This window comes from Podarcis pityusensis (assembly GCF_964106645.2).
Source record: "Podarcis pityusensis genome assembly, chromosome: 12".
Taxonomy (NCBI): domain Eukaryota; kingdom Metazoa; phylum Chordata; class Lepidosauria; order Squamata; family Lacertidae; genus Podarcis; species Podarcis pityusensis.
In genome coordinates this window covers 46,077,297-46,103,537 of record NC_138037.1, presented here as the reverse complement: position 1 = coordinate 46,103,537, position 26,241 = coordinate 46,077,297, and the positions used below count along the sequence as shown (strand labels likewise).

At 45.9% G+C, this 26,241-nt stretch overlaps 1 protein-coding gene and 1 long non-coding RNA gene across 2 annotated transcripts; one reads left to right on the top strand and one right to left on the bottom strand.

Moving 5' to 3' along the window:
• Positions 1 to 390: 390 nt before the first annotated feature.
• Positions 391 to 6,671, bottom strand: LOC308459631. The gene is made up of 2 exons (XR_013978243.1): positions 1,627 to 6,671; positions 391 to 1,364 (listed from the first exon to the last, which is right to left on the bottom strand). It is a non-coding gene; the product is annotated as an uncharacterized lncRNA (long non-coding RNA).
• Positions 6,672 to 7,428: 757 nt separating this feature from the next.
• Positions 7,429 to 22,351, top strand: MTURN (maturin, neural progenitor differentiation regulator homolog). The gene is made up of 3 exons (XM_080975362.1): positions 7,429 to 7,765; positions 19,532 to 19,654; positions 21,791 to 22,351. The coding sequence occupies exons 1-3, from the start codon at positions 7,601 to 7,603 to the stop codon at positions 21,899 to 21,901; spliced, it is 399 nt and encodes a 132-aa protein (XP_080831488.1). The 5' UTR covers positions 7,429 to 7,600; the 3' UTR covers positions 21,902 to 22,351.
• Positions 22,352 to 26,241: the final 3,890 nt, after the last annotated feature.

The window sequence follows — 26,241 nt, the reverse complement described above, 5'->3', positions numbered from 1 at the left end:
GAGGGCGGGGGGGGAAGCATTCATATGTTTTTGGAATGTTATGTGCAAGTTCTGAAGGGCATATAGACAGGACTGTGCATGTACCGCAATTTCTGCAGAAATTAGAAACTTAGGTACTAGAAGTGGAGTATGCCATGTGGCAGAACCTTGCTTTGCTAGTTTCTAGTTTGTGGCCTGCAAAAAGATAGACTTGAAAATATGCAGCCACTGCTTGAGATGAAACCTTGGGTGTACTTCAGAGTGTCTTGCAAAGCTTTTGTCCCTCTTTGTGACTAACAGAAGAAAAATAAAAAAGCAAACAAATTGAGGCTGCAGTCCTGTGTGCACTCACATGGAAGTAAGAAAGATTCAACTTAGCTGGGCTCGCTGCCGAGTTGGCTTAGATATGGATTCTGCTGCAAGGCGTAGGATTTGGTAATGGCATCTAGTAATCTGAAGGAATTGAAACGACTGTACTCCCAAAGCTGGAAAGACTGAGGGACTTCCAGAGATTTTATGGTCCACACCTTGTGCACAAAGGCTGTTGTACTGAATAGATTCCTAATGCTTCTCATAAGCCATGTGTTGGCCAACTGAGTTAGCAGGCAGGACTATTTAGAGAATTGAGAACTATTTCAAATGTTACTGGAATAAAATAGGAATGAGACTGAACTCAGATGTATGATCAACTATTTTTGATGCAGTTTGTGCCTCAGATTTATCTGCATCATTAGTTTAGACATAGTATGTTTACATTTATATGTAAATAATATATATATAGCTGCCTTGTAAAATTTTGTAGGGTTTTTTTCTTTTTAAAGTGTTATTTAAATAAAAAAATGAACTTCAGCCATGCAAGTTGTGTGTTTATTTCTGAGTAACAAGAAGCTTCCCCACCTGTCCATCCCAAACAGACAACTCGCATATTTCTAATATATTGTTGCATGCACACCACACTCCCAAGTGGCAAGGGATCTCAAGGGTGCTAACCAACACATAACTGGATTTGGTTTTCATAGACTGAAGGCCACTGGTGTCAGTATATTTGTGATACATTGTTTTTAAGGACTCTGATCACTCCCAGAAATCTAGCTACCCCCTCTCTCTGAGAGGAGATACCCACATAGCAGAAGTTGCCGCTAGTTCCAGTCCCCAAACAGAGGCAGCTTAGGGTCCTAAATCATTTACTGCTGCAGAAGATCAGGCTTCAGTAATACAGTTCCGGATGCTGATTATATACGTACAGCTTATAGTCTTTGCAGATACAGATACAGATATATGCAAGTAGAAAGTTTTTCTGTTGCTCCATCAATTCAAAGACATAGCACAAACTCCCGGCTCACTTCACAAGACTCAATGACTAATGAGCTGTCATACCTTAATCACTTACCATATTTTTTGCTCTATTAGACTCACTTTTTCCCTCCTAAAAAGTAAGGGGAAATGTGTGTGCGTCTTATGGAGAGAATGCAGGCTGCACAGCTATCACAGAAGCCAGAACAGCAAGAGGGGTTGCTGCTTTCACTGTGCAGCGATACCTCTTGCTGTTCTGGCTTCTGAGATTCAGAATATTTTTTTTTCTTGTTTTTCTCCTCCAAAAACTAGGTGCGTCTTGTGGTCTGGTGCGTCTTATAGAGCGAAAAATACGGTACTTAAGAGGTTTTCAAACTTTTTGAATCCACAGCTCCCTTGACCAACTACATTCTTTCTGCGGCTCCCCTGTGGGAAAAGGCACACGACATCAAAAATGGTATATTGATACCAAGAGTGCTGAATAAGGTTGAATGTGATTACCCCCCCCCCACCGCCGCCCATATCTATACCTCAGTAGTTGGAAAATAGATTGCAGCTATCATTCTTTTCAGTTTTCTTTGCTGCTAGAATTGGGTGCCAGTTCCTTATTCAAGAAAGAGCTGCATGAACATCTTAATAGCTCAACCAGTAAAGACACAAAACTCTTAATCTCAAGATCATGGGTTCGAGCCCCACGTCGGGCAAGAAGATTCCTGCTTTGCAGGGGGTTGGACTGGATAACCCTTATGGCCCCTTCCAACTATATAAACTTTCTATAATTCTATGAATAGGCTAAATACAGTAGTTTACTTGACCCTACACCTCAAATTACAAATTATAATACCCTATTTCATACATCACCATGTATGAGATGGCATACCATCATACTCTGGGTGTCATTTTAGCGCAAAGCACATTACTGTGCAATGACCTCAGTCTGCAATTATGAATAAGGGAGTTGTGCACCACAAAATAAGCATTGGGTCACCCCAAATGACATCCACAGCACCAGGGGAATGTCCCCTACAATGCCCCATCGAGTTGTCTGGCCCACTGCTTTCTTTTTGCGCAAGGCACTGTCAGGCTCACCTCCCCGTGATGATAATGGCAACAGTCGCCATAAACGAATAAGGGAACTGTAGATTTGCCACTCCAAATGGCGCATCCCCAGTAATGTGCAAATGCAAGTGCTAAATGGCGGGAGAATCTTGTTAGATTTAAACTCGCAAAATGTGCTGCAAAGTGTGGAAATATAGGCTGCTGGCCTATATATCCTTCCAAGTGAGTTATGCCCACCCCCCGCCCCAGGCAAAGTGATGCTTTAGTCTGCCATCTTGATTCAAAATGGCGGAGGGTGCCTGAGCATCAGCAAAGACCGCTGCCCCCACCTCAGGAACTCTTATTCCTAGTTAGCAGCAATACCTCTAGAGACAGCCAAATCTGTAGAGAACTAATGGATGGACAGACAGACAGAAAAATCCAATATATATAGCAGGTACAAACATACATATATACATAGTTCGAAGTTGCTAGCCCAGAGGTACCTTAGGTTGTTTCTCATGTGCCCATGAGAATCTGAATGTTGTGAAAAGGATGTTCAAAATAACTTTTATAAAAAAAACCAAACCCAGAAGCTTTTCCTTTGGGAATTACAGGGATAAGTAAAGGTAAAGGGACCCCTGACCATTAGGTCCAGTCATGACCGACTCTGAGGTTGTGGCGCTCATCTCGCTTTATTGGCCGACGGAGCAGGTGGCCAGCATGACTAAGCCGCTTCTGGAGAACCAGAGCTGTGCACGGAAACACTGTTTACCTTCCCACCAGAGCGGTACCTATTTATCTACTTGCACTTTGACATGCTTTCAAACTGCTACGTTGGCAGGAGCAGGGACCGAGCAACGGGAGCTCACCCCGCTGCGGGGATTCAAACCGCCGACCTTCTGATCGGCAAGTCCTAGGCTCTGTGGTTTAACCCACAGCGCCACCCGCATCCTTTTTATTACAGGGATAGAACTACCTAAATTGTATGGAAATTTCTTCATGTATGCGACTACAGCAGCAAGAATGTTCCTTGCCCCAAAACGGAAAGAAGCAAAAGTCCCAGTAAAGGAAGAATGGATACAAAAACGTATGGAATGTGCAGAAATGGCAAAACTTACCAGAAAAATAAGAAATCAAGATAACAAACTTTGTTATAAAAGAATGGAAATGGTTTATGGAACATTTACGGACAAATTGTAAACAGATAAGAAGATTGGCAGGATTTAAATTATTCAAATGTATAAACCTGAAAACCATAAATAAAATTATTATTTTTTAAAAAAAGACAATTGCAAGACTCGGAAAATGAGTGGGAGCAGGATCCAAACACCTTTCCTTTGGAAAGCTTCCCCCTGGGGCTAACACTGAAGGCAATGAGGAAAAAAGGATAAATTGTAAACAGGTGAAAACATTAGCAGGATTATTGTAACAACCTGCAGTTTTATAAGAGTATATATTTAAAGTTGATAATTAAATGAGTAAGTTAAATGAATTTGGATATGCAGAAGATATTAAAAAATAAATTTAAGGAGCTGCAGAAAGAGGGGGAAGAAAGTCAAATTTTGAAATATTAAATGGATGGTAAAACTAATGAAATGTATAGATAAAAAACTTTTAAAAAGAAAGAATCTGAACTCAAGTATCGTTAGAGAGGTCCTGGTCAAAGAAACTATGGAAGCACAGAGAACTGATAGTCTGGACTGTGGAAGCTTCTAGGTTCCTGTGTCAGCTGAATATATTGTTGGGTCGTGCTGGCACAAGCCACTATAGGTCTCTGCACCGGTGCCTTTTGCAAATCCTAGAAATATAATAGAATTTATCGTGCATCAAGGTTGGACACAACTCACTGAATAAACTATGAATAGCCTTTTCGTGAAGCATGCCATCTTCTGAAAGCATGCTGGCTGCCCAGATTTTTCTTGAAAACTTCCAAGGAAGCCAATGCCAAATTAACCTAGTCAATTTATTCCTGAAGTGCTTTGCTTCCCAAGCTGCTTGTCTGTAAATTGGCCCTTTCTCGGCCGAAATTTTGTGGGGGCAACTGAAAGCAACACTGCGCACTGGCGCCTAAATGGCTCCTTGTCAGCTGTAAGAGCAGTTTGGTGTTGGAGTAAATTGGCTAAGTGTCCTAACTAGCACATCTTACTACTTGAATTTTTATTTTAAGTTCTGCACACATGTGCACCAACACACTTCTAGAACTGTGAGGATCTTGGCCAGCCAACACGGGGCACTGCACATTTTAACACATTCTTTCAACAGGGCGGAGCTCATACTGCTTCCGGCAGAGGTAAAGGTAAAGGGACCCCTGACCATTAGGTCCAGTCGTGGCCGACTCTGGGGTTGCGGCGCTCATCTCGCTTTATTGGCCAAGGGAGCCGGCGTACAGCTTCCGGGTCATGTGGCCAGCATGACTAAGCCACTTCTGGTGAACCAGAGCAGCACACAGAAACGCCGTTTACCTTCCTGCCGGAGCGGTACCTATATCTACTTGCACTTTGACCTGCTTTTGAACTGCTAGATTCAAACCGAGCAACAGGAGCTCACCCCGTCGTGGGGATTCAAACCACCAACCTTCTGATTGGCAAGCCCTAGGCTCTGTGGTTTTACCCACAGCACCACCCGCGTCCCTAATGTGTCATTAAGGTAAAGGTACCCCTGCCCGTACGGGCCAGTCGTGTCCGACTCTAGGGTTGTGCGCCCATCTCACTTAAGAGGCCGGGGGCCAGCGCTATCCGGAGACACTTCCGGGTCACGTGGCTAGCGTGACGAAGCTGCTCTGGCGAGCCAGCACCAGCGCAGCACACGGAAACGCCGTTTACCTTCCCACTAGAAAGCGGTACCTATTTATCTACTTGCACTTAGGGGTGCTTTCAAACTGCTAGGTGGGCAGGAGCTGGGACCGAACGACAGGAGCTTACCCCGCCGCGGGGATTCGAACCGCCGACCATACGATAGGCAAGTCCTAGGCACTGAGGTTTTACCCACAGCGCCACCCGCGTCCCTACTGTGTCCCTATTTATTCCCTATTTATTCCCAGCTAATGTGTCATTAGCTGGGAATAAATATTATTCAACACAGAGGCAACTGATTCTGAGAAGACTGGGCGGGCTGCATATGTTCCACATATTTATACGTAAAATCATAGAATTGTAGAGTTGGAAGGCACCTCAAGGGTCATCCAGTCCAGCCCCCTGCAATGCCAGAATCTCAACTAAAGTATCTATGACAGATGGCCATCCAAGCTCTGCTTAAAAACCTCCAAGGAAAGAGTCTACAACCTCCTGAGGAAGATGGTACAACACACATATATTGCGAGAAATCAGTTCCAGGACCTTTCAGGTGGGCACCATTGCCATTATAAGAGAACGAAGTATTCATGGTGAGTTCCAGCACCTCTTTCTCTAGAAAAATAGCAGTGTGCGTGTATTACAGATTCTATTATATACAGTGCTTTTTTACTTTTAAAAATGTTTAGGGGTACTGTCATTTTCCTACTCATTGAAATACTGCCCCTCAATGAGGCCAAACTTAGATTCACAAAATGTTTAGCGGTATGCGTACCCCTGCGTCCCCCCAGAAAAGAGGACTGATATGTGCATATATTATATGTATATTATATAATATGTAATACACATATACACTGCTCTTTTTCTGGAGAAAATATTTTAATCCCACACCTATATATATATATTTATATATACAGTGGTGCCCCGCAAGACGAATGCCTCGCAAGACGGAAAACCCGCTAGACGAAAGGGTTTTCCGTTTTTGAGTTGCTTCTCAGGACGAATTTCCCTATGGGCTTGCTTCGCAAGACGAAAATGTCTTGCGAGTCTTGAGATTTTTTTTCCGCTTCCCCCCCCTTTTTCCAAGCCGCTAAGCCTTTAATAGCCGCTAAACCGCTAATAGCGCTAATCTGCTAATAGGGTTGCTTCGCAAGACGAAAAAACCGCTAGACGAAGACACTCGCGGAACAGATTAATTTCGTCTTGCGAGGCACCACTGTATAGCTGTGGGATTAAAATACTGTTCTGTGTGTCTGTGTGTGTACACCCACACCCCATATGTGTGTGTGTGTTTGTGTATACACACACACACACACAGTGGTACCTCGGGTTCCAGACACTTCAGGCTACGTGATTTCTGGTTGCGCACCGTGCCGAACCCGGAAGTACCGGAACGGGTTACTTCCGGGTTTCAGTGCTTGTGTATGTGCAGAAGTGCCAGATCACGACCTGCGCGTGCGCAGATGTGGTGCTGTGGGTTACGAACGTGCCTCCTTCACAGATCACGTTCGCAACCCGAGGTTCCACTGTATATACACACCCACGCCACAAAAATCCCAGGCCTAGGTTACTTTTTGTTTCAGCTATATATATTGTTTCAGCCATATATACATATATATATATATATATATATATATACACACACACACACACACACACACTCATACATACATACTGCATATATATATATAAATAAATATATATATATATATATGTATATGTATGGCTGAAACAAATTGACCTATAGATCAACACACACACACACACATATATAAACTCTCTCTCTCTCTCTCTCTCTCTCTATATATACACACACACACACACACACACACACACACGGCTGAAACAAAAATTGACCTAGGCCTGGGATTTTTGCTGTTCCGCTCGCCTCTGGATTATTTTCAGCCCCTGCCTTAGCAGAATTCGGAGCGCGGCTGGAAAACCCCGCGGCGTTTCTGCAGGATCGGGGCTGCTCCGCCTTCCACTGGGCTGCCGCCCTGCGCGATATTCTGAGGGCGTCTCCCGTTTCGGGCGCCGAAAGACATCCGTCGAGTCTCGCGTCGCCGCCGCCGCGAACGGCCGTTCGTTCCCGTTATTTCCCCCTATCTGCGCGTTTGCGCGTGCGCACCGCCGAGCTCCGAACCCGAAAGGGGCGAGCGGGTGGCTCATTCTCCTCGAGATCCAGCAGGATCCGGCCGCATCCAGCCGAGGCGCAGCGACCGAGGAGCCCCTATGCCGGGCTGCTGAGGCGGGAAAGGAAGAGAGGAGGAGGAAGAAGAAGAAGAGAGGGCGGGTGGCCTGGGGGGGGGGGGGAAAGCGGCCGCCGTCCCCTCAGCATGTAAACCGGGAATGCGAAGCCCGGCGGCCGCAGCAGCAGCAACAGCAGCAGCCGCGCCTGAGGGAGGAGCAGCTCCGGCCGAATAAACCCCGAGGAGGAGGAGGAGGAGGAAGCGGGTCCCGTCAGCCCCACACACGGCCTGAGGCGGCGGCCTGAGGCGATGGCTTTCCAGCAGCTGGCGGACGCGGCGGACAAATGGTGCTCGCGCACCCCCTTCGAGCTCATCGCCACCGAGGAGACGGAGCGCAGGATGGATTTCTACGCCGACCCGGGCGTCTCCTTCTACGTGCTGTGCCCGGACAACGGCTGCGGAGGGGACAGCTTCGTAAGTAGCCACCGGCGACGACCCCCCTCAGGGGGTGTCCTTTTCCCTCCCCCTCCCCCCACAACTGGAATAAAATATTGAGGTGGGGGGGGGGCAGGCCAGGCCAGCCCCGCCCCATCAGGTGACGCGACACGCTTTGAATGGCCACGGACGTCAACTTTTGTTTTTCCTTTTGGGCCCCCCCCCCTCGCGAGCCCCATGGAGTTGGCCCCTAAGAAAGAGGCGCAAAAAATAATGGGGGAGGGAGAGAAAGACCAGGGAGCCCCTTTCTGTTTCTTTCCCCTGCTGTGTTTCTTTTTTTCTTTGGGGGGGGATTTTTTTCTAATAGTAATAATAGTAATAGTAATAATAATAATATATTATATATATTACCATGGGGCTGAGATGTTTTCGCTTTCCTCCCCGCCCCCCATGAAATAATAATAATAATAACAATAATATATTATTATTATTTTATTTTCCCACCTTTTGGGGGTGATTCTTCCTTAAGAGTGGACACGGGAGCCAAGACCTAGGGGCAGAAGCAGTGGCAGTGGTTCCCAACCTTTTTGGGGGCCATGCCCCACCTAAGCATCTCTAAAATCCTGATACGTTCCCCCCAATATAATTCTTTTTATTCAAGAAGTGAACTGTTCACATGGAGGAAGCCTAAAAGGCCATTCACTGTTACTAACTCATTCTCAAATTGCCCCCCCTAAAAACAAACAAGCCCAAAATCAAATTGCCCCCCCTGTGGGGCATGTGCCCCATGTTGGGAACCATGGGGCTGAGGTGTCTTTGCTCCCCCCCCCCCCCCAAATATCTGAAATATTGTTGATGGGCATTGCTATTAGAGTGGTGTCATGGCATCAGATATGTGGGGCAGGGCTTCCCTGCGCCCCCAATATTTAATTCAAGTTGGCACCCCTGATAGTGAGGGGGGGGCACAGAGAGAGAAAAGGGGGTCTTGGCCCTTCTGGGCCTTTCAGCCTTTTCAGCCTTCCTCATGGTTCCAGTCTGGCCATCCACACTCACAGCACTTGGGATTTCATCTGCTTTTGGAGGTGGGGGGGGGGGGAGCTTAAGTCATCAAGTGCATCTGCGCCTCACATTCATCTTCGCCTGGGCCGGGAGGTTAACATTGGCTCCTTTGCCTGGGAGTGATGAATTTCCCCACCTGGAAGGAGTCTCAGAGCTGGCATCATCCGCCTCAAGGTGTGCATCCTTTTATTCTGGCAAGCGCTGGCCCCTTGCTTAATTTATTTTTATATCTCGTCCTTGCTCCCAAAGGAACCCCCCAGGCAGCAGAACAATTAAAACATTGGGGCTTCTTTTGACCCCTAGGCCTTATGTTTATTTATTTCAATTCCAGCCGGTATTGTTCTCCAAGGAGCTCAAGGAAACCTGCGTTGTTATTCTCACCTCCTAGAATCATGGAATTGTAGCATTGGAAGGGACCCCAAAGGCTGTGTTAGAAATGGAGCTATGAAAACTAGGAGTCCGATGGCACCTGAAACCAAGGTTACAGGCGCAACAACGGAACGTCTAGGTTTGCTTTTTTAATAACAAGAATACAAAGCTGAAAATGAATGAACTGCAGCAAAAATACTGTGTTTGTTTTTCACATGGTCCAGTCCTTTCCCTGTCTGCCCCCCTAATATTCTTAAGAGGGTCTTGTCTCCAGTCTTCAGAGAGTAGCTGGAAGTGGGAAGGCAGAAAAAGGTCCTCCTTTCCTTCCACTCTGCAGTTTTAACCTGAAATCTTAGGCACAGGACTGCGCCCAGAGCTCAGAAACTGCTCTTCTATTGTAAACAAGAGAAGAGCATCTCTGAGCTTGTGCAGAGTGCCTCTCCCCTCAGCAATGTGTAACCTCCTGCTAGATATGAGGGCAAGCAGTTCCCCTTTCATCTTAGACGATTCTGGAATTTACCTATAGGAACTGGTCGGCAAACCAGGAGTCTTGAGTCCCATGGTTGGGCTGTGTTTGGTGGATCTCACGTGATCCGTTGAGGGCATCTCCATCTTTCAGAGCGTTGAAGCTTCAGAGATCTGATAGTGAAGCTCAAGGTACTCCTTTTTCTGAAAATGTTGCACATCCTTCTCACCCCAGAGGAAACGCCAGGCCTTGAACGGTACAGTTCCCATGTTGTTGCTGCCTTGCATTTACCTTGGGAGGGGCTGGTGGGAAATTGCAAGCGTCGCTCTGTGCATGGCTTGCTAGAGGAAAGAACCTCCTAGCAGGCCTGGGGTTGCAGCGATATAAGCAAGGACTGGGTCACTTACTGCTACTAAATAGGAAGAATAGAAAATGTGGGTGCCTGGGATGATGATGTAGGAGGGAAAGGGCAGAGAATGCAATCCTTAGGATTCCTATTGCTGGGAGCATCGTCCTTTCCAGATCATATGCAAAATGGAGTCTGCTTCCCCAGGTCACTGGCAGGTTGGCCAGAATTAAAAGGCAATGGGTAAAGGATCGCTGGACAGTGAAGTCCAGTCTGGAATGCGGCGCTCAGTCTTGCTTCAGGCTGAGGGAGCCGGTGTTTGTCCACAGAGGTAATAGAAAGGAGTAAGTTGAGTGATGGTGGTTTGAAATCAAGAGCCAGCCCTGTAGGTAGCATATTCAAAACCTCTTCCCAGAATCTGCTGTTTTTCTCTCAGAAGGCAGGTACCAAAGGATGGGGCAGCAAAGTGTAGGTCTGCCCCGTTTCACCTCCATCAGAAGTTTGGCTAATAGCATGGGTGAATTGCTATCACCCTATCCAGTGGAGAATGTGTTGTGATAAAATGGAGTCAGTAGGATAACTGCCCTCTCCCCAAGGGGCACCCTTGTATCATTTAGTTCCACAAGGGGCTTCCCGAGAGGAATATCTTAAATTTGTTGCTCTGGAGGATCTAGAGAAAATTCTTTTCTGAGGGGATGCCGCTGCTTCTTCTTCCCTTTTGGCGGCCTCTTGGCTGCAGCAGAATCCAGGCAGGTGGTGGCTTCTTATGTTTTTCCTGGCAGAAATAATGAATGGGCCTTCACTAGGACCACAATCACACCATACATTTAAAGCACTGTGATACTGTCAGGGCTCCCCCCAGAGAATTCTGGGAGCAGTAGCCAGTTATGAGTGCTGAACTTAGGACCCCCTATTCCCCTCACAGAACTACAGTTCTCCAAGTCATTTTACAATAAATCCCTCTTTACAGGGAACTCTGCGAGGGGACTAGGGGTCTCCTAACAACTCCCAGCGCCCTTAACAAATGACAGCTCCCAGAATTCATTAGGGGAAGCCATGACGGTTTAAAGTGGCGTCATAGTGCCTTAAATGTATGGCATGAACATGGCCCTTTGAGTTGGTGGCGCCAGACTCAGTTGTGCATAGAAGAGACCCATTGAACTCACTAGGCCTTAAATTAGCAATGGCTAATGCAAGTCTCCTTGATTTCAATGGGCCTACTCGGAGCATGGCTTAAGTCTGCATCTAATCTATTAAGGGGAATTACTGGGTTTTTATTTCTAGCTCACCATCTCCCATGGGCTTAAGGTGGGCCACATCAATTTCACTGGAAAAGCCTTGCTGTCTTAAGTACATTCCCGTGGGGGAATAGGGATTGCCACTCTGTAAGTATGCCCATGACTCAGAAGCCGTGCTGCACCTCATTGCAATTTCTTTTCGCGACAAGCTGATCATTGAAAGCCCCTTTGTGGAAAAGGCCAAAATAATTAAAAGAGAGCTTGAGACTCAGAGAACTAGCATGGTGTAGTGTTGGTCTTGGGCCAGTTCTGTGGAACATTGTACAGTACAGCACAGTTGGGGAAAGGTTGTAGCTCATGGTAGAGCATCTGTCTTGCATGCAGAAAGTCCCAGGTTTGATTTCTGGCATCTCCAGGTAGCTCTGGGAGAGTCCACTTGCCTGAAACCCTGGAAAGCCTCTGCCAGTCAGTGTGGACAATATGGGGCTAGATGGACCAATGGTCTGATTCAGTAGAAACTAACTTCCTATGTTCTTGTGACAGTCTGAGATGGGAGGTCTCTCGCACGCCTGCCCTTGGCTTTTTAGTGTAATTGGAGACTTTGCCAATTATCACAGCCTAGTTTCTAGACTTCTTCTGAATTCCCAAAGAGAGGAATTACTCATAGATGAAAATGGATAATAAAATTTATTTTTTTGATAATAATAACTGGCCCCAGGACAGCGTTCTCAATGACACTAGGCACTTTGCCAGGGCTTTTGCAGGGTAAAAATGGGGAGCAGGCGAAAACGTTACTGCTATGATAATGCAGTTCTGTCTAGTGGGTTATGCTTTGTAAAGTTCATTTGAAAGTTTTGAAACATTGGATCTGCTTAACGGAAAGCAGCCTACAGTTGATTTCCTTAAGAACTAGGGCTCCATATTTGGCTAGGGTTGCCAGATTTTGATATAAAAAGGTGTGGTTCCTGGGAAGGTTCAACCACTAAGTGGACCTTTGGGATTAGGGGGCAGAGCCAAGTGTGGGCCTTGTTGGAGTTGGGTGAAAGCCTAATGGGAGTTTTGTGAATCCAAGGGTGATGTCGTGGTTTTGGAAGGTCCAAAGGAGTTCACACAAAACCTGGAAAGGATAGATCCTTTCCAAGTTATATAGTTTTGTTGTGTGTTTTTAACTGCCTGAAGGGTGGAAAACCAACCTTGCCTGTTGCTTTTCTGGCAACTGGAAGCAAAAACAAACAAACAAACCCCACAACAGCAGCCAGGCCAAATAAATATTTGGTTGATTAACAGTCTTACAATAAAATAATCAACTGAGTGGCTAGAACGACATCTGGGCTGCTTTGTGCCTTGTTTCTTAAAGACATGGATTTGAAGGCTTATGTCTCGTTGCCAATTCACACAACCATTCTGTACATGTTGAAGCCATGAAGAGCTATTCCTCTTCGTCCCTGAAGCATTGTACAGTGGTGCCTCGCAAGACGAAATTAATTCGTTCCGCAAGTCTCTTCGTCTTGCGAGTTTTTCGTCTTGCGATGCACGGTTTCCCATAGGAATGCATTGAAAATCAATTAATGCGTTCCTAGGGAAACCGCCTTCAGACCAGGTCCGGGGACAGTCTGTCCCCGGACCTCTTCTGAAGGTTGGGGGGGGGACAAGGGCTTTTCTTCCCACCCCCAGCATTTTAAAAAACCCCAGGACAGCGGAGGACTTCTCCGCTGTCCGGGCGATCTTAAAATGCTGGCGGGCGGCATTTTAAAATCGCCCCGGACAGCGGAGGACTTCTCCGCTGTCCGGGGCGATTTAAAAGCCCCTGGGAAGGCAGGCAGGGGGGACAAAGACTTTCGCCCCCCGCCCGCCTTCAGAAGGTGTTCCCGCCCCCCGCCCCGCTTCGGAGCAGCGTTACGAAGCGGGGCGGCTGGGGCAGGTGTTCCCGCCCCCCCGCCCCGCTTCGGAGCAGCGTTTTAAAATGCTGGGGGTCGGGAGCGAAGCGTTCGCTCCCGACCCCCAGCATTTTAAAATCTCCCCGGGACAGGGGGAGATTTTAAAATGCTGGGGGTCGGCAGCGAACGCTTCGCTCCCGCCCGCCAGCATTTTAAGATCGCCCGGGGCAGGCGGGGGGGGGGGAAGGCAGGCGGGGGGAGCAAAGACTTTTGCCCCCCGCCGGCCTTCAGAAGAGGTCCTCTTCTGAAGGCCGGCTGTGGGCGAAAGTCTTTGCTCCCGACCGCCAGCATTTCCCTATGGGCTTTCGTCTTGCGATGCAAGCCCATAGGGAAATTCGTCTTGCGAAGCGCCTCCAAAACAGAAAACCCTTTCGTCTTGCGGGTTTTCCGTCTTGCGAGGCATTCGTCTTGCGGGGTACCACTGTATGTGCCAAACTAGATCAGATGCTGTTTTTAGCACAAGTACCCTCTAAAACGATCGCATGGTCGGCGGTTCGAATCCCCGCGGCGGGGTGCGCTCCCGTCGTTCGGTCCCAGCGCCTGCCAACCTAGCAGTTCGAAAGCACCCCCGGATGCAAGTAGATAATAGGGACCGCTTACCAGCGGGAAGGTAAACGGTGTTCCGTGTGCTGCGCTGGCTCGGCAGATGCAGCTTGTCACGCTGGCCACGTGACCCAGAAGTGTCTGCGGACAGCGCTGGCTCCCGGCCTATAGAGTGAGATGAGCGCACAACCCTAGAGTCTGGCAAGACTGGCCCGTACAGGCAGGGGTACCTTTACCTTTACCTTACCCTCTAAAACAGGGATGTCCAACCAGTAGACCACGGGATCCTTATCGTGTACAAAAAGTTATGGGTGGAAAAGCTTAAAAACTCTGTACAATTCTCCTTTAAAAAAAGCTCAGCAACTCTGGGCAATCCACCCACCCCACCCACGACCCTCCTCCCTCCAGTGACAATGGGTAGATCACTGTCAGTTTTTTTAAAGACTTGGAGTAGATCGCAGTCTCTTGGGAACTGGACATGCCTGCTCTAAAACATTCCATTCTTGAAGCATCTTGGGTCCTATGCACACTTGCATGTTTCTGTTACTCATTCTCTCCATGCTAGATCTGTCTTCTTGCTCACTGGTGTCATTGGGACTTTGGCCCGCACCTTCATAAACCATGGCTTGTGAAAATGTAGACGGGTGTTGCTATTGACCCTCCCATCCCAAGTGTTTCCATTTGAGAATTTCATTCTTCCCCCTGCCAAGATGGGATGGTGATTGTTGCTGGCCCAACTCTGCTATTCCTGCCCTTGGCTGGGTAGTTAGCTGCATCACATTAGTGCTTCCAGACAACAGCAGAGTGTGGCTTTGTTTGTTTGCATTTTTAAGTGTGCATTTGCAACATGAGAGTTGATATAGAAACACTGCCTTGTGAATAATAATAAGTTTCAGTAGCTAAGTATACAAACAAATAAAATATAAAACTAACAGGATCAAGCATAGAACACCAACCAAAAATATAAAGCGGTATAGAAATGAAATGAATAATAATAATAACCAAAAGAAAACACGGACCAGGTGTCTACCATCAAATGCCAGCATTGCAACAGAAGCAGGGGTGTTGGAAATCATTTTACAGATTCGCAATAAAAATTAATAGCACATTACAAGCCTCATGTGTTGCTTATGTCTTGGCAGCTGTAGTTTTCCAGCCAATGGCCAATAATGTTTGGAGTTCATATCCAGCCACACACATTTCTGAGAGGCAGGTGGAAGATTCTGACCCTGCTGTTGGGTCACATAAGTTATGAAAGGTTATCATGTACCACCCAATTTTCAGTTTGACTCCCCTCAAGTGTCTAGGTCCCCCCCTTACTTTTTCCACTGGCAGTTCAAGCTTTTGTACAATATAGACTATACAGCTGAGTTATTGGCATTCATGAAAACACCAATTTTGATTTCACACAGCATTTTCTTTAACTTAAGTCCTGTTAATTTCAATAGCTGTGTTTCAAACATGATAAACTCTGTATCCAGCCCATGTTCTTGGTGCTGAACCACTGGTATCAGCATGTTCTTGCACAAATGCTCTAGGAACCATGAAGAGAACTCTGCTGTCTGCAAGCTGGATAGGTGGGCTTAAGAGAAATAAGTAATCAGATAAAGAACAGCACTCAGGAGCCCTGAATTGGTTGAGAAGAAACCTTTAAGCTGCCAGGTTGTCTTTAAGCTGTCTTGGTCTTGTGTTCAGAGAAGAAAAGGAAGATTTTCTATGGAACACAGGCATGTACCACTGATTATTTCAAATTTCAGGTCAGCTGAAGTTAACAAGACGTGTAGTCTTGCAGAGTACACTTAATCTGACAGCTTGTAAGAGGAAAAGCGATCTCATAAAGGACCAAAAGTTGTGTGTGTATTTTCTCACAACCCTCATTTTATTCTCACTTTGTTGTTGCAGTTGTGTTCAGTTTTCAGTGGGTTGCTTAGCAAAACTGCCTCCTGTTACATCCGTGTAGTGTTAAGTCTTTCTGACGCTGGGTTGACAGTTTTCCTTTGTGAATTGGACGTGAATGAAGCTAAACTCCCTTTGCACACGTCCCCCAGGTGATAGATGAGCCAGAGAGCTTAGACTGGGACATGCAATGGGCAAAGACTTCAACGTAGCATGAAGCTTGTCTGATTCAACATGTTAACAGAGTTCCCGCTTCTGTTGGCACTTTGGGATCCATTTTGTTTTCTAGCAGAGCTTCTGTGCCACAGGTGGTCAGGAAGCAAACAGCATGAAGAATTCTAACTATCTCTAGGTATTTCAGGGTACTTAATATGGGTCATTGTTAAGGCGTCTCATAAACTTTTTGTACAATAGAGAACCTAATTTATTTACCTAATTTATTTCACCTTGGGCACAGTGTAGTGTGAGTCTTCTAATTGCCTAGCCATGGTTTGCAAAGCAGAGGTGGTCTGTGGGGTCTCATACCTCTCCACCTTCCCTCCTCCAACTTTGTGAATTCCCTTTTTTCCCCTTTTTAGAGCTAAGCATGGTTTAGCATTGCATAATTGGTAGACCCACTTCTAACCACGTTGCAAACTGCGGTTAGAGCAAACCATGGCTTGCAAAAATGCCATTGCAAATGCATAAGAATGTTAGCTCCAAAAAATAGGATGGAAATACTTTAGAGCAGAGGGAGAACAAAGAAATAAGACTACAGTAAAGGGCATTTCTTGACCTCCAAACCATGGTAATCTAGGGGTGGAGACTGAGTGGCATTTGTTTTGTGGGTTTGTGTACTCTGCTAAATAATGTTTGCGTATGATCTTGTATAACGTGCTTTCAGTTAGGTCTTTGATGTGATCCTTGCGTAATTTTCTTTCTGTTCTTTGGATTTTGCTTGAGACATGAAATTGATTTTGCTCGTATGTCGCAGCTGGCAAACTTAAATGTTCTAATATTCACAATGAAGTATTAATAAAAAATAGCTTGACACCTATTTTTCCTTGTGAAAAACTGGAAACTGAAAAAGTACCTAGGGAGTGCCATATATTTAGACTGTAACGCTTACAGGAAGAGTAGGGGTAACCTGATTCGTCCCGCTTTGAAATATTCTATGTGCAGATGCCCTGGACCTAAAATCTGGGGTTCTTGACATGTAAAAGTTAATATATTGACGTTGTTCAAAACATGGTCTTGAGATTTTTGTCTCGTTTTCACACATAATTGCTTGCTTTCCTCCTAGAGCCAGTTTATGCAATCAGCAGAACTGAGTGGTAAACATTTGCCAGTGATAAAGCCTTTTTCCAGATTGTACCAATGGAAATGGGGATGGTGCCTGGTGGGGTGGGTGGAGGAATCCTTAAAGAAACTGAAAATAGCACCCCAGGGAGACTTGTTCAGCGTCATCCATGATGCAGCATTTTTCATGGAGGCAAATTCGGACATGCAATCTCCAAAGATTACATGAGGTGTTCCAGTCTAGGAAAATCTCTGCTTCCCAATTCTTCTGCTGACTATATGAACTGTATAGAGCTGATCCTGGCAATACAGGACAGATTTTATGTAATAGCTATTTATACCTATATGCTTTTATCATTGGGAATCTCATTGCAAATGTGCTTATGTAACAAACCTTTCAGAAACGACTTTGAAATTAATCCTCTTTAGATCTGCCTCCTTTTGGAGACAACATGCGACCTGGTTATGGTGGGCTGGCCACCCTGGTGCAGAGGCAGTGCCAATATTTTCAGCTAACTTAGCTGACATCTGCCAACAGCTGAGTTTGAACCCTAGAAAGATGGAGGCTCTGTGGACAGGTAGTTCACGTATCTGGAAGGTATGGTGGTTGCCTGTTCTGGATAGCGTTGCACTTCCTCTAAGGGAGCAGGTACTTAGCTTGGGACTACTCCTGGATACAGGAGGCTGTTAGAGGTTGAGGTGACCTACATAAGACAGGCCTTCTGTTTCCAAGGGATGGAGACACACAAACGTGTGTGTGTGTGTGTGTGTGTGTGTGTGTAGGTAGATGGATGGATGGATGGATAGATATTTCATAGACGGTATTAATTGCATTTTAGCCTTCTTCCAAGTGGTGCACATGTCTCTCAACTCCTGCTTTACATTTACAACAACCCTGCAAAGTAGGTGAGGCTGAGAAACTGACTGGCTCAAGGTCACCCACTGAGCTTCACAGATGAGTTGGGATTTGAACTCTGGTTTCCAGAGTCCTGATCCAGCACTCTTATCCACTGAACCGCACTGGCTCTGATTAGCCCCTCTGCATTTTGAACCCTACCAGCAAGTCAGTTTGTAACCTAATTAAGTGCCTGCACTAATTAACATTCTGCTTCTTTGTTCTGAAAGACTGCAGGTGTGGCTAGATCAATGCTGTAGCTATGTGTTGTCCCAGACATATTGGATGTGAATTTATATCTGAAGTAGAGAGTTGCATAGGGAATAAAAGGGTGGTTGAGTGTGATAACTGGAGGGGCATTATAATGTGAGTAAAATGTTGTGTGTATAATCAAAAAGCTGGAGAAATCAAGATGATTCTTTGTGAGGGTGGAATCATTCCTGCCCAATCACATCCTGGTCATTTCCCAATGCTGCCTTCAAATTTTGGGGATCTTTCAGTGAGAAGACTTAAGGAGCTAGTTCCTGTCCACCGCTCCCCATTTGCTTGCCCTTTTTGTTGGAAGCCAGTCTGTATGGCAAGCAATGTCCTTCAACTTGGCTCCTCATATATAGCATTGAACTACAACTCCCACAGTCCCCAGCAGCCTGGAATGATGGGAGTCGTAGTCCAGCAGCATCTAAGGACCAAAGGTTGAAGAGGCAAGTAGAACTTACAGCTCATTCTCCTTGCCCCTGCCATTGCTTGCTTGCTCGCAGAGGTCACGTGAGCAGTAACTGAGAGCAAGGTGGAGGTGCAGCAGGACAGCTGGTTCCATGGATGGGCAGCAGGCCACATCCTGAGACGTGGCTTCTGCAGGTGCCTGTCAGTGCCAACCTCTGGTGCTGGCCCTCAGCTCTCCTCATTAGCTACGTTGCTCACCAAGACACCTGGCTGCCAGTGCAGGAGGGAAGGGAGGTCCAGGACTGACGCAGGAGCTTCTGCATTGCACAGGGGAAGTGTGTGCAAATTCCTGCTTGCTGTGTTACCCCAGAGGTGCAGAAAAAGCTGCCACTGATCAGACTTGAAGTCACTGCCTGTCAGCGGATGGGCAGTGGCTTCATTGATCAATGGTGGCTTTTCCTGCACCTCTGGGGTAACACAGCAAGCATGAAGAGGGCCAGGGAATTTCAACATGGCCTGGGGAAATGGGCCAAATTGGGATCCGGGCCAAGCCAATTTGGGGCAGTGGGTGAGAGATTCTGCACCCCTGTGCTAGGGTGACACAGTACTTTAATCCGTTTTAGGTGCACAAACCTAAAATTCTGATATGCCCTTGACTCCTTCCTCCAAAATGCTGACAGTCTGGAGGCACCACCCAATATAACAATTCTGCTACTTTGACTTGGTACTTGAGTTTGCTTTTCCTCCTCTCCTCTCCCCTCCCCATCCCCTTTCCTTTTGTGTCATGAGCCTGAGGGAGGTGACCCTCTCCCTGTTGCTCTTTGTAAGTCACCATGTGGCTGGAGAGCAGAGTAGAAATCCTTCAAACATTTGTGGCAACGCTGAGTCTATGCAGAGGGAGGATTTGTATGCAACCACATAGCCACTGGACAGCAGAGAGTTAGATGGGGGCTGCCATTGGGTTAAGGCCCCTGGGTTTTAACCTGTTCCTCCCCACAGCTCTCTATAGATCACGCTACAGCTCCAGAATCTCTCCATATCAGTTTTATTGCTTTTTAAACTTCACTGCCTGCCAGCATGATTAACCCCTGCTTTGTCATGGCTTGCCTTTGCAGCACGTCTGGAGTGAAAGCGAGGACTGCTTGCCTTTCCTGCAGTTGGCGCAGGACTACATCTCCTCCTGTGGTAAAAAGACACTGCATGAAATACTGGAAAAAGTCTTCAAATCATTCAGACCTGTAAGTGCCCATTTTTTTACCCTTTGGCTTTATTGCATTAAGAGGTTTTGTTTTCAACATGCCAGACCACAAACACCACACGCTTCCATGATCGTTTCCCATCATCACACATAAATGTGTGTAAGCATAAGTTTATTTTTAAGAGCTTTATTTTTCTGTCTCCCGTTTTCCAAACAGACATTCCCAGCTGGGACGGAAAGCAACTCAAAAGGGCCCGTCCATCCCATATGAGAATTTATACACACGTTGTTTTTTTATTTCAGCATGCAGCATCTAAAGAACTAGAGTAGTTGGCTGTGCTGGCAGACTCTGATGTGGAATTATTTCCTGGCACCTCTGTTGTGAAATTTCACAATCTACTGAAATTGAAAAGGGTGGAGAACTGAGCATGCTCTTTCCCCCTGAGAAAACATTACACTAAGAAGAATCAGGTGTGTTGCTCCTCCGTCCAAAGAATGAGGAAGCAGTGGCCCTCCAGAGACCGTAGGACTTCATCTCCCATCACCCCTGACCTTTGGGCATGGCAGCTGAGGCTGATGGGACTTGGTGTCCAACAACCACAGGTGGAGCTTCAGGTTCCCCAGTGTTTCTCTGCCTGCGCTGCTCCAGTAATGCTAAACTAGGAACCTCAGGTCAGCGGGACAACTGTGGTTACTCTCCATAGGGGCATCTTCCCTAGGTGCACACAGCCACAGGAAGTGATTCTCTTGTCAGCCCCTGCCATGTGATCTCCCCTGCTTCTCATGTGTCTGGAGTAGCGCAGGATGGAAGCACAGAGGGAGCCATAGTTGCACCCATCCTGTATGACAGGGGTGCCCTGAAGATGTTGCTGACATGTTGTTGCAGCTGATGGGAGCTGGAGTCCAGCTTGGCCCCGAATGTGCATCTCTCAGTTATGGTTTAACCCTAGGCAATCTTGACATTGTAGGGCTTGCATTAGATGCTCTCCATAGGGCTGCTTCCAGCCTGGTGATCAAAATATCACAACCCCAAAACTCACTTACGTGGAAGTTAGTTTTGTTAAAAGTGAATGGGCAGCAGTGCCATTTAAGGGCAGACGTCACATTCACCTTTTATCCTGCTCTGAACACAACCTTGCCTTTAACAACTTACCTGGTAGTTACAGGCAACCAGGAATTCCACACGGAACAAGTGAACAGGCTGGTGGTGGCGGCGGCAAAGGGATTTCTCTTCCTCCAGTCCACTTGGTTTCCTGGTTGTCTGTTGATCCAACCCTCTGTTCTGTCCTCTCTCCACCAGCCCTTGAAAGATGTCATCTTTCTTTTTCACTACATTGTTAAGTGTGCTGCGTTTCCTTGCTGTATGCAGAAGAGGGGGCTTCCTGGCTAACTTCCCAGCAGGTGAGTCAGTGTTTCTTACTGGGATGGGGAGCAAGGCAGCAGGGAGGTCAGCACAGTGCAAGAGCACTACAGGAAGCAATATAGTGTATTTGCACTGTGCTAACTGCTTCACCTGTCTCCCTCCTGGTAAGCAACAGTGAACTCACCTGCTGGGAAGCTAGCATAACAGTTCCTCCTCCTACTTCTGCTGGAGACACAGCCTAGCACCTAGCAGGCTAGTAATGTCTGCAGGCTTATTTACAAGGCTGCATGAATGCATTAGAGTCAGACTAATGGCCCAGTATTATCAACAGATCTCCAGGTTTGCAGAGCTAACTCTGGTATCTAAAGCTCTTGAAGGGAAGATTTCCCTCAACAAGTATGGCAGCCCCCATTGCTGTGAAGAAAGGAGGTTTATGTGCCTGGGTTTCTTTACACATTTTTAATTATTATTAACACCAAAGATGTGTGAAAACTAAATGAACCAGAGGTGTCTACAAACTTCAGCATCCTACAGGTGTGCTCATTCAGGGAGCTGGAGCTGGCCTCATTTTATTGATAAGTATCTTAGGAACAAACCAAGTCAACTGCTGCCTAATGTGTGAATTGGCCCTCTCTGGCCCACGAGTCACTGAGCTACTACACTCCTTCCTGCAATTTTAAATGCTTTTATGTGGTGCTGCAAATAACCACATCCTCAATTTGTTCTTGGAGTTAGAACATCAGTGCTGTTGCCTGGTTGTTTTGCCCTTTTGTATTACACTCACAATTTTATTTCTGTCGTCTTTATAAATAGCTATTGGGGCTTCCAGATGTAGACGATGATGCGTTTGAAGAATATAATGCAGATGTGGAAGAAGAAGAGGCGGAAGCCGATCACCAGCAAATGGGTGTCAGTCAGCAGTAATTTTCAGAGGAATTGAAATATATTTTATCCTACCAGGTGGGATCGCTATGCTTCCGCATTAGCATTTTTGAATGACGCATCACACTGGAAAATCTGACTCCCAAACCCAAAGTTTAAAGAAAACAACAATATTTTTCAAAGTCTGTGATGAGCTTTGCTAAGAAGTGGCCTGAATTTAACTCCTGCTTCAGTGAGGTTTCTATGGTGTTGTCTCAGTAGCGTTCTGCCATTGTTAACTTAGAACTAGGGTTTTTCTTTTCTTCCTGCTGACTTGTCTTTTGTTTTGTTTTGTTTTAATTATTATCATTTTTTTATTTGTTTGTATAGAATTAACATTTCACTGACGTGAATGTGATTTGAATGTAGGAACTATTTGGTTGGTGTGTTAAGTACTTGCGTGACCTTACAGAGGACCATCCATGCAGAGAATAAATGCAATCTGCACTTTCAGTCTTAGATATCTCTCTTTTTATTACATATATATATATATTTTAAAAACAGAACTAGACTATTAGTTAATGTACTGAATGGTTAATGTTCCAGCAAAGGGTGCAACTAAGCCAAAATGAAGCATTTTAAAATCTCCTTGCTTTCAGTGGGGAAAGATTTAAACATGTACTTTTAACTATGATATCGTTGAGGCCCATCATCAGGCACCTAGCAAGCATTACTTACCCTACTCTTGTTCCTCTTCAGCCTGGATACCACCCTCTTTTCCATTGTTTGGTTTAACACTGGTGTAGTATTATATCTGGCTGTGTGCTGACCATGGTTTGGCTTTAAACCAGGGTTGGAGGCTGGCTTGCCAACCCTGGTTAAAATTTACCCTGGTTGCCATTCATCATGGCTAGTTCTTATCCAGGCAGATGGATGCACCATGGTTAAAACTACCACAGGAAGGGAGAAGAGAATTTGTGAAGGAGAATGACCACCACTCTTATCTTCTAGCCATAAATACAAGATTGGGAATGTTACATCTGCACTGGGCTTGAGACTCTTAAGTGCTTAGCTTCAGCTCAATCACATCTCTAAATTTGTGTTGTTTTAGCAGTGATAAACGCAGAAGAACCCCTAAAGTTTGAACAAAGATAATTGGATTAGGTGGAAATTCCTTGCAAAACACATCAGTATTGATCTAATAATAATAATTCAACAATAATAGGTTTCCTAAGTGCCTGAAGCACTTTATTTACAGATGTTGGTCAGAATAGAGATTTATATTAAGGCTTTCAGATATTATGGTTATGAATTTTATTATCAGCAGATGCTGAGCCAAATACTGCTTTATCAAAAAATTAATATAAATTAAAAATACATGTTGGACATGTTGGTCACAAATCCACATTTATCAGTACAATAAATCAGCAATGAAAGGAATTCCCTAATCATTTGCCTGCACAGGAAATGGTTAGTCAGATAACTAGTATCCCCTAAACTCCTTAAAAATTTACCTTATGTTCATAAATACCTAATTTCTCCTTTTAATCTTTTTAATCAAATGAGCAACGATTAACAGCCAAAGTTAACTGGAAGTCACAGGAGATAGAAACAGCATCTGTACATTTCTACTGTTTCTTTCCATTACGTGCAAAATGATTGTGGCATGCTGTCTATTCAGAACAGTGGTTCATTACACTCAGTTAAGTTCACACTTGGAAGTTCTTCACTTGATAACTGCATTTATCACTTCGGTGGAAGTGTATAGCCATCAGTCTGTAAGATGATTGGCCACCGCAGATCATTGTATCTAATTGCCATAGGCAATTGATCACCAATGGGAGCCAGGCTGTGAGATAACAAACCCATCACTGAATGAGTTTCGCTTAGAACAGCTTATTTGGTTTTGAAGACACTCTGTTTTCCAGGCAGTGGTCTGGGGACCATGCCACACAACCTTATCCTTTCACATGTGACCAGGCTGCAAAATAGTGAGCAATAAAGGCTTCGCAATTAAGATGCACAAATGCTGTCTTGGGCTGCGTTCACACAGCAGTTTATTCCATCTCCCTGTTAATTTCCAAATTATATTTGAGCTTTCACACAAGGCAAAAGCCACTTTCAGAAAACTTAACAGAATACAGTGCATGTTTCACACACATTTCTGCGTTGCTTGATTCCAGAGAAAAATCCTTTGCAGCCCCCTTGACCTGAAAAGTGATGAAATTTGGGGCTGTTTGGAATCAGGGAAACTAATGCACTATTCCCCATGTCTGAATGCTCCTCCATAATATGGAGCAGATGTGTGGTCAGTTCACCAGTTGGGCTGGAATTGCAGGGCCAGGGTTATCTTTCATCCGACAAAAGTGCTTTGACATTATTAATATTATTATTATTTATTAAATTTGTATACCACCCTATACCCATAGATCTTGGGGTGGTTCACAACCTAACAAAACCTCCAACTAAACCAAATCCTTTTACCCATTCCAAGTTCCAACCCCTTTCTGACAAGTGACAAGCTGAAGCTGCTTCTTCACTTATTCAGTGGCCTCTCATTCACTCCCAACTTGTGCCCCACCTGGTATAAAAAGGGGGTTGGTTTTTCCGGGGACTTTTATCTCAAGAGACGATGCATCTGGAGGTCCCAGTTCAGGGTACTGTGGTGCAAGAGATCCCCTCTGCATGGCAATCACGCAGCAACGTTGGGGAAGTATCCCAGAACAACTAATAAAACATAATTACCGGTATGTGTGAGCAATCCAGTCTAAATCAACCACTAATGCCCTGTTATTACATCATGGCATGCCGCAGAATACACCCTTTAAAAAATGGCCTGGAGATGCCTTTCACCTAATTCCCTTCATGGTGTTGCCCAAAGTGGGTCACTTCCTCCTGCTATATGGCAGAACTGAGCCCATATACATAGAACAGGCACCCCCAAACTTGGCCCTCTAGCTGTTTTGGGACTACAACTCCCATCATTCCTAGTTAACAGGACCAGTGGTCAGGGGTGATGGGAATTATAGTCCCAAAACAGCTGGAGGACCAAGTTTGGCCATGCCTGACATAGAAGGATAAACTTGGGAAGTGGGGATGTATAGTCTTCTACTTCAACTCCATATTTGATGCAAAGATGACTGCCCATTATCTCCTCCAGCAAGTGAGAGCCTAGTCTGCTCTTGTCTTGGATTACTATACATTGGATGATTGACAGTTGAACTCCTGGATAGCTGCCCCCATTGGAAAGCATCTATTTCATTTCAGCCGACGTTGTTCACACATGCAGGTCATAATGGAGTCTGCAGGGACATGGGTGGCGCCGTGGTCTAAACCACTGAGCCTCTTGGGCTTGCTGATCGGAAGGTTGGCGGTTTGAGTCCCCGCGATGGAGTGAGCTCTGTCAGTTGAAAAGTGCGCCAGCGCAAACAGATAAATAGGTACCGCTGTGATGGGAAGGTAAACGGTGTTTCAGTGCGCTCTGACTTCAGTCATGGTGTCCCGTTGCGCTAGAAGCAGTTTAGTCTTACTGGCCCCATGACCCGGAAAGCTGTCTGTGGACAAACACCGGCTCCATCGGCCTGAAAGCGAGATGAGCGCTGCAACCCCATAGTCGCCTTTGACTGGACTTAACTGTCCAGGGGTCCTTTACCTTTACCATATGGAGTCATCAAGTAATGGCCGAGGAGGTGAGAAAGGGCCCCGAGTGAGGGGCTTTCTGAACACAGATCAGGACTACTTGCGTCTAGGAGCAAATAATTTTGTTTTGCGAATTCGCCCTCAGAAACAGATGGTTCCTAATCACCCATGGCTTGCAGAGCAGAGCCCATCCTTAATAGAAACCTTTTTTTAAAAAATATATCAAAACCAGTGCCCTGAAATTGATCAGATAGTTTTATTGATGCGAAACATATGTCACAGGTGCCTGCTGGTCCATTATAGGGCTAGGCTGGCTTTTGCTACAGACTCCAGATGCTGTTCTTGGGAGTCAGTTGGGCTGCACTGACTCCATCAGCCGCCCTGTGGTCTGCAAAGATAGCATGCCTAATCTCATCTGCAAGGGTCCCCAAAGAGAGCATTCAGTTTGCCAGCAGCAACCAGAAATTTAATTCTGGTGACTCTCGCAGAAAGCTGCCAGCATACACAGGAGTGACAAAAGTTTTTAAACCGTTGGTGACATGCAGAGGTGGAGCTGATCTCTTTCAAATGGTGTTAGGGGATGGGAAGAGGCTGCCATAAACGCACCCCTACTCAGGGCCGGTCCTATCATTAGGCAACATGAGGTACCTGGGAACCATGCAGCCTGCCCAGCATCTCCTAAATTAGTTTGCTGCTTTCTGGATTGAAGTACGAGTTAATAGCCAGTTCATTCACCATTAAAAGGGGGGAGGCACCTCTTGCCC

What these genes read in the sequence shown, in the direction of transcription:
- MTURN (XM_080975362.1), top strand. Translation starts at nt 7,601, where the DNA reads ATGGCTTTCCAGCAGCTGGCGGACGCGGCGGACAAATGGTGCTCGCGC. An exon ending in GCTGCGGAGGGGACAGCTTC is followed by an intron (nt 7,766 to 19,531) that starts GTAAGTAGCCAC and finishes TTGCCTTTGCAG; the next exon opens with CACGTCTGGAGTGAAAGCGA. An exon ending in TCTTCAAATCATTCAGACCT is followed by an intron (nt 19,655 to 21,790) that starts GTAAGTGCCCAT and finishes CTTTATAAATAG; the next exon opens with CTATTGGGGCTTCCAGATGT.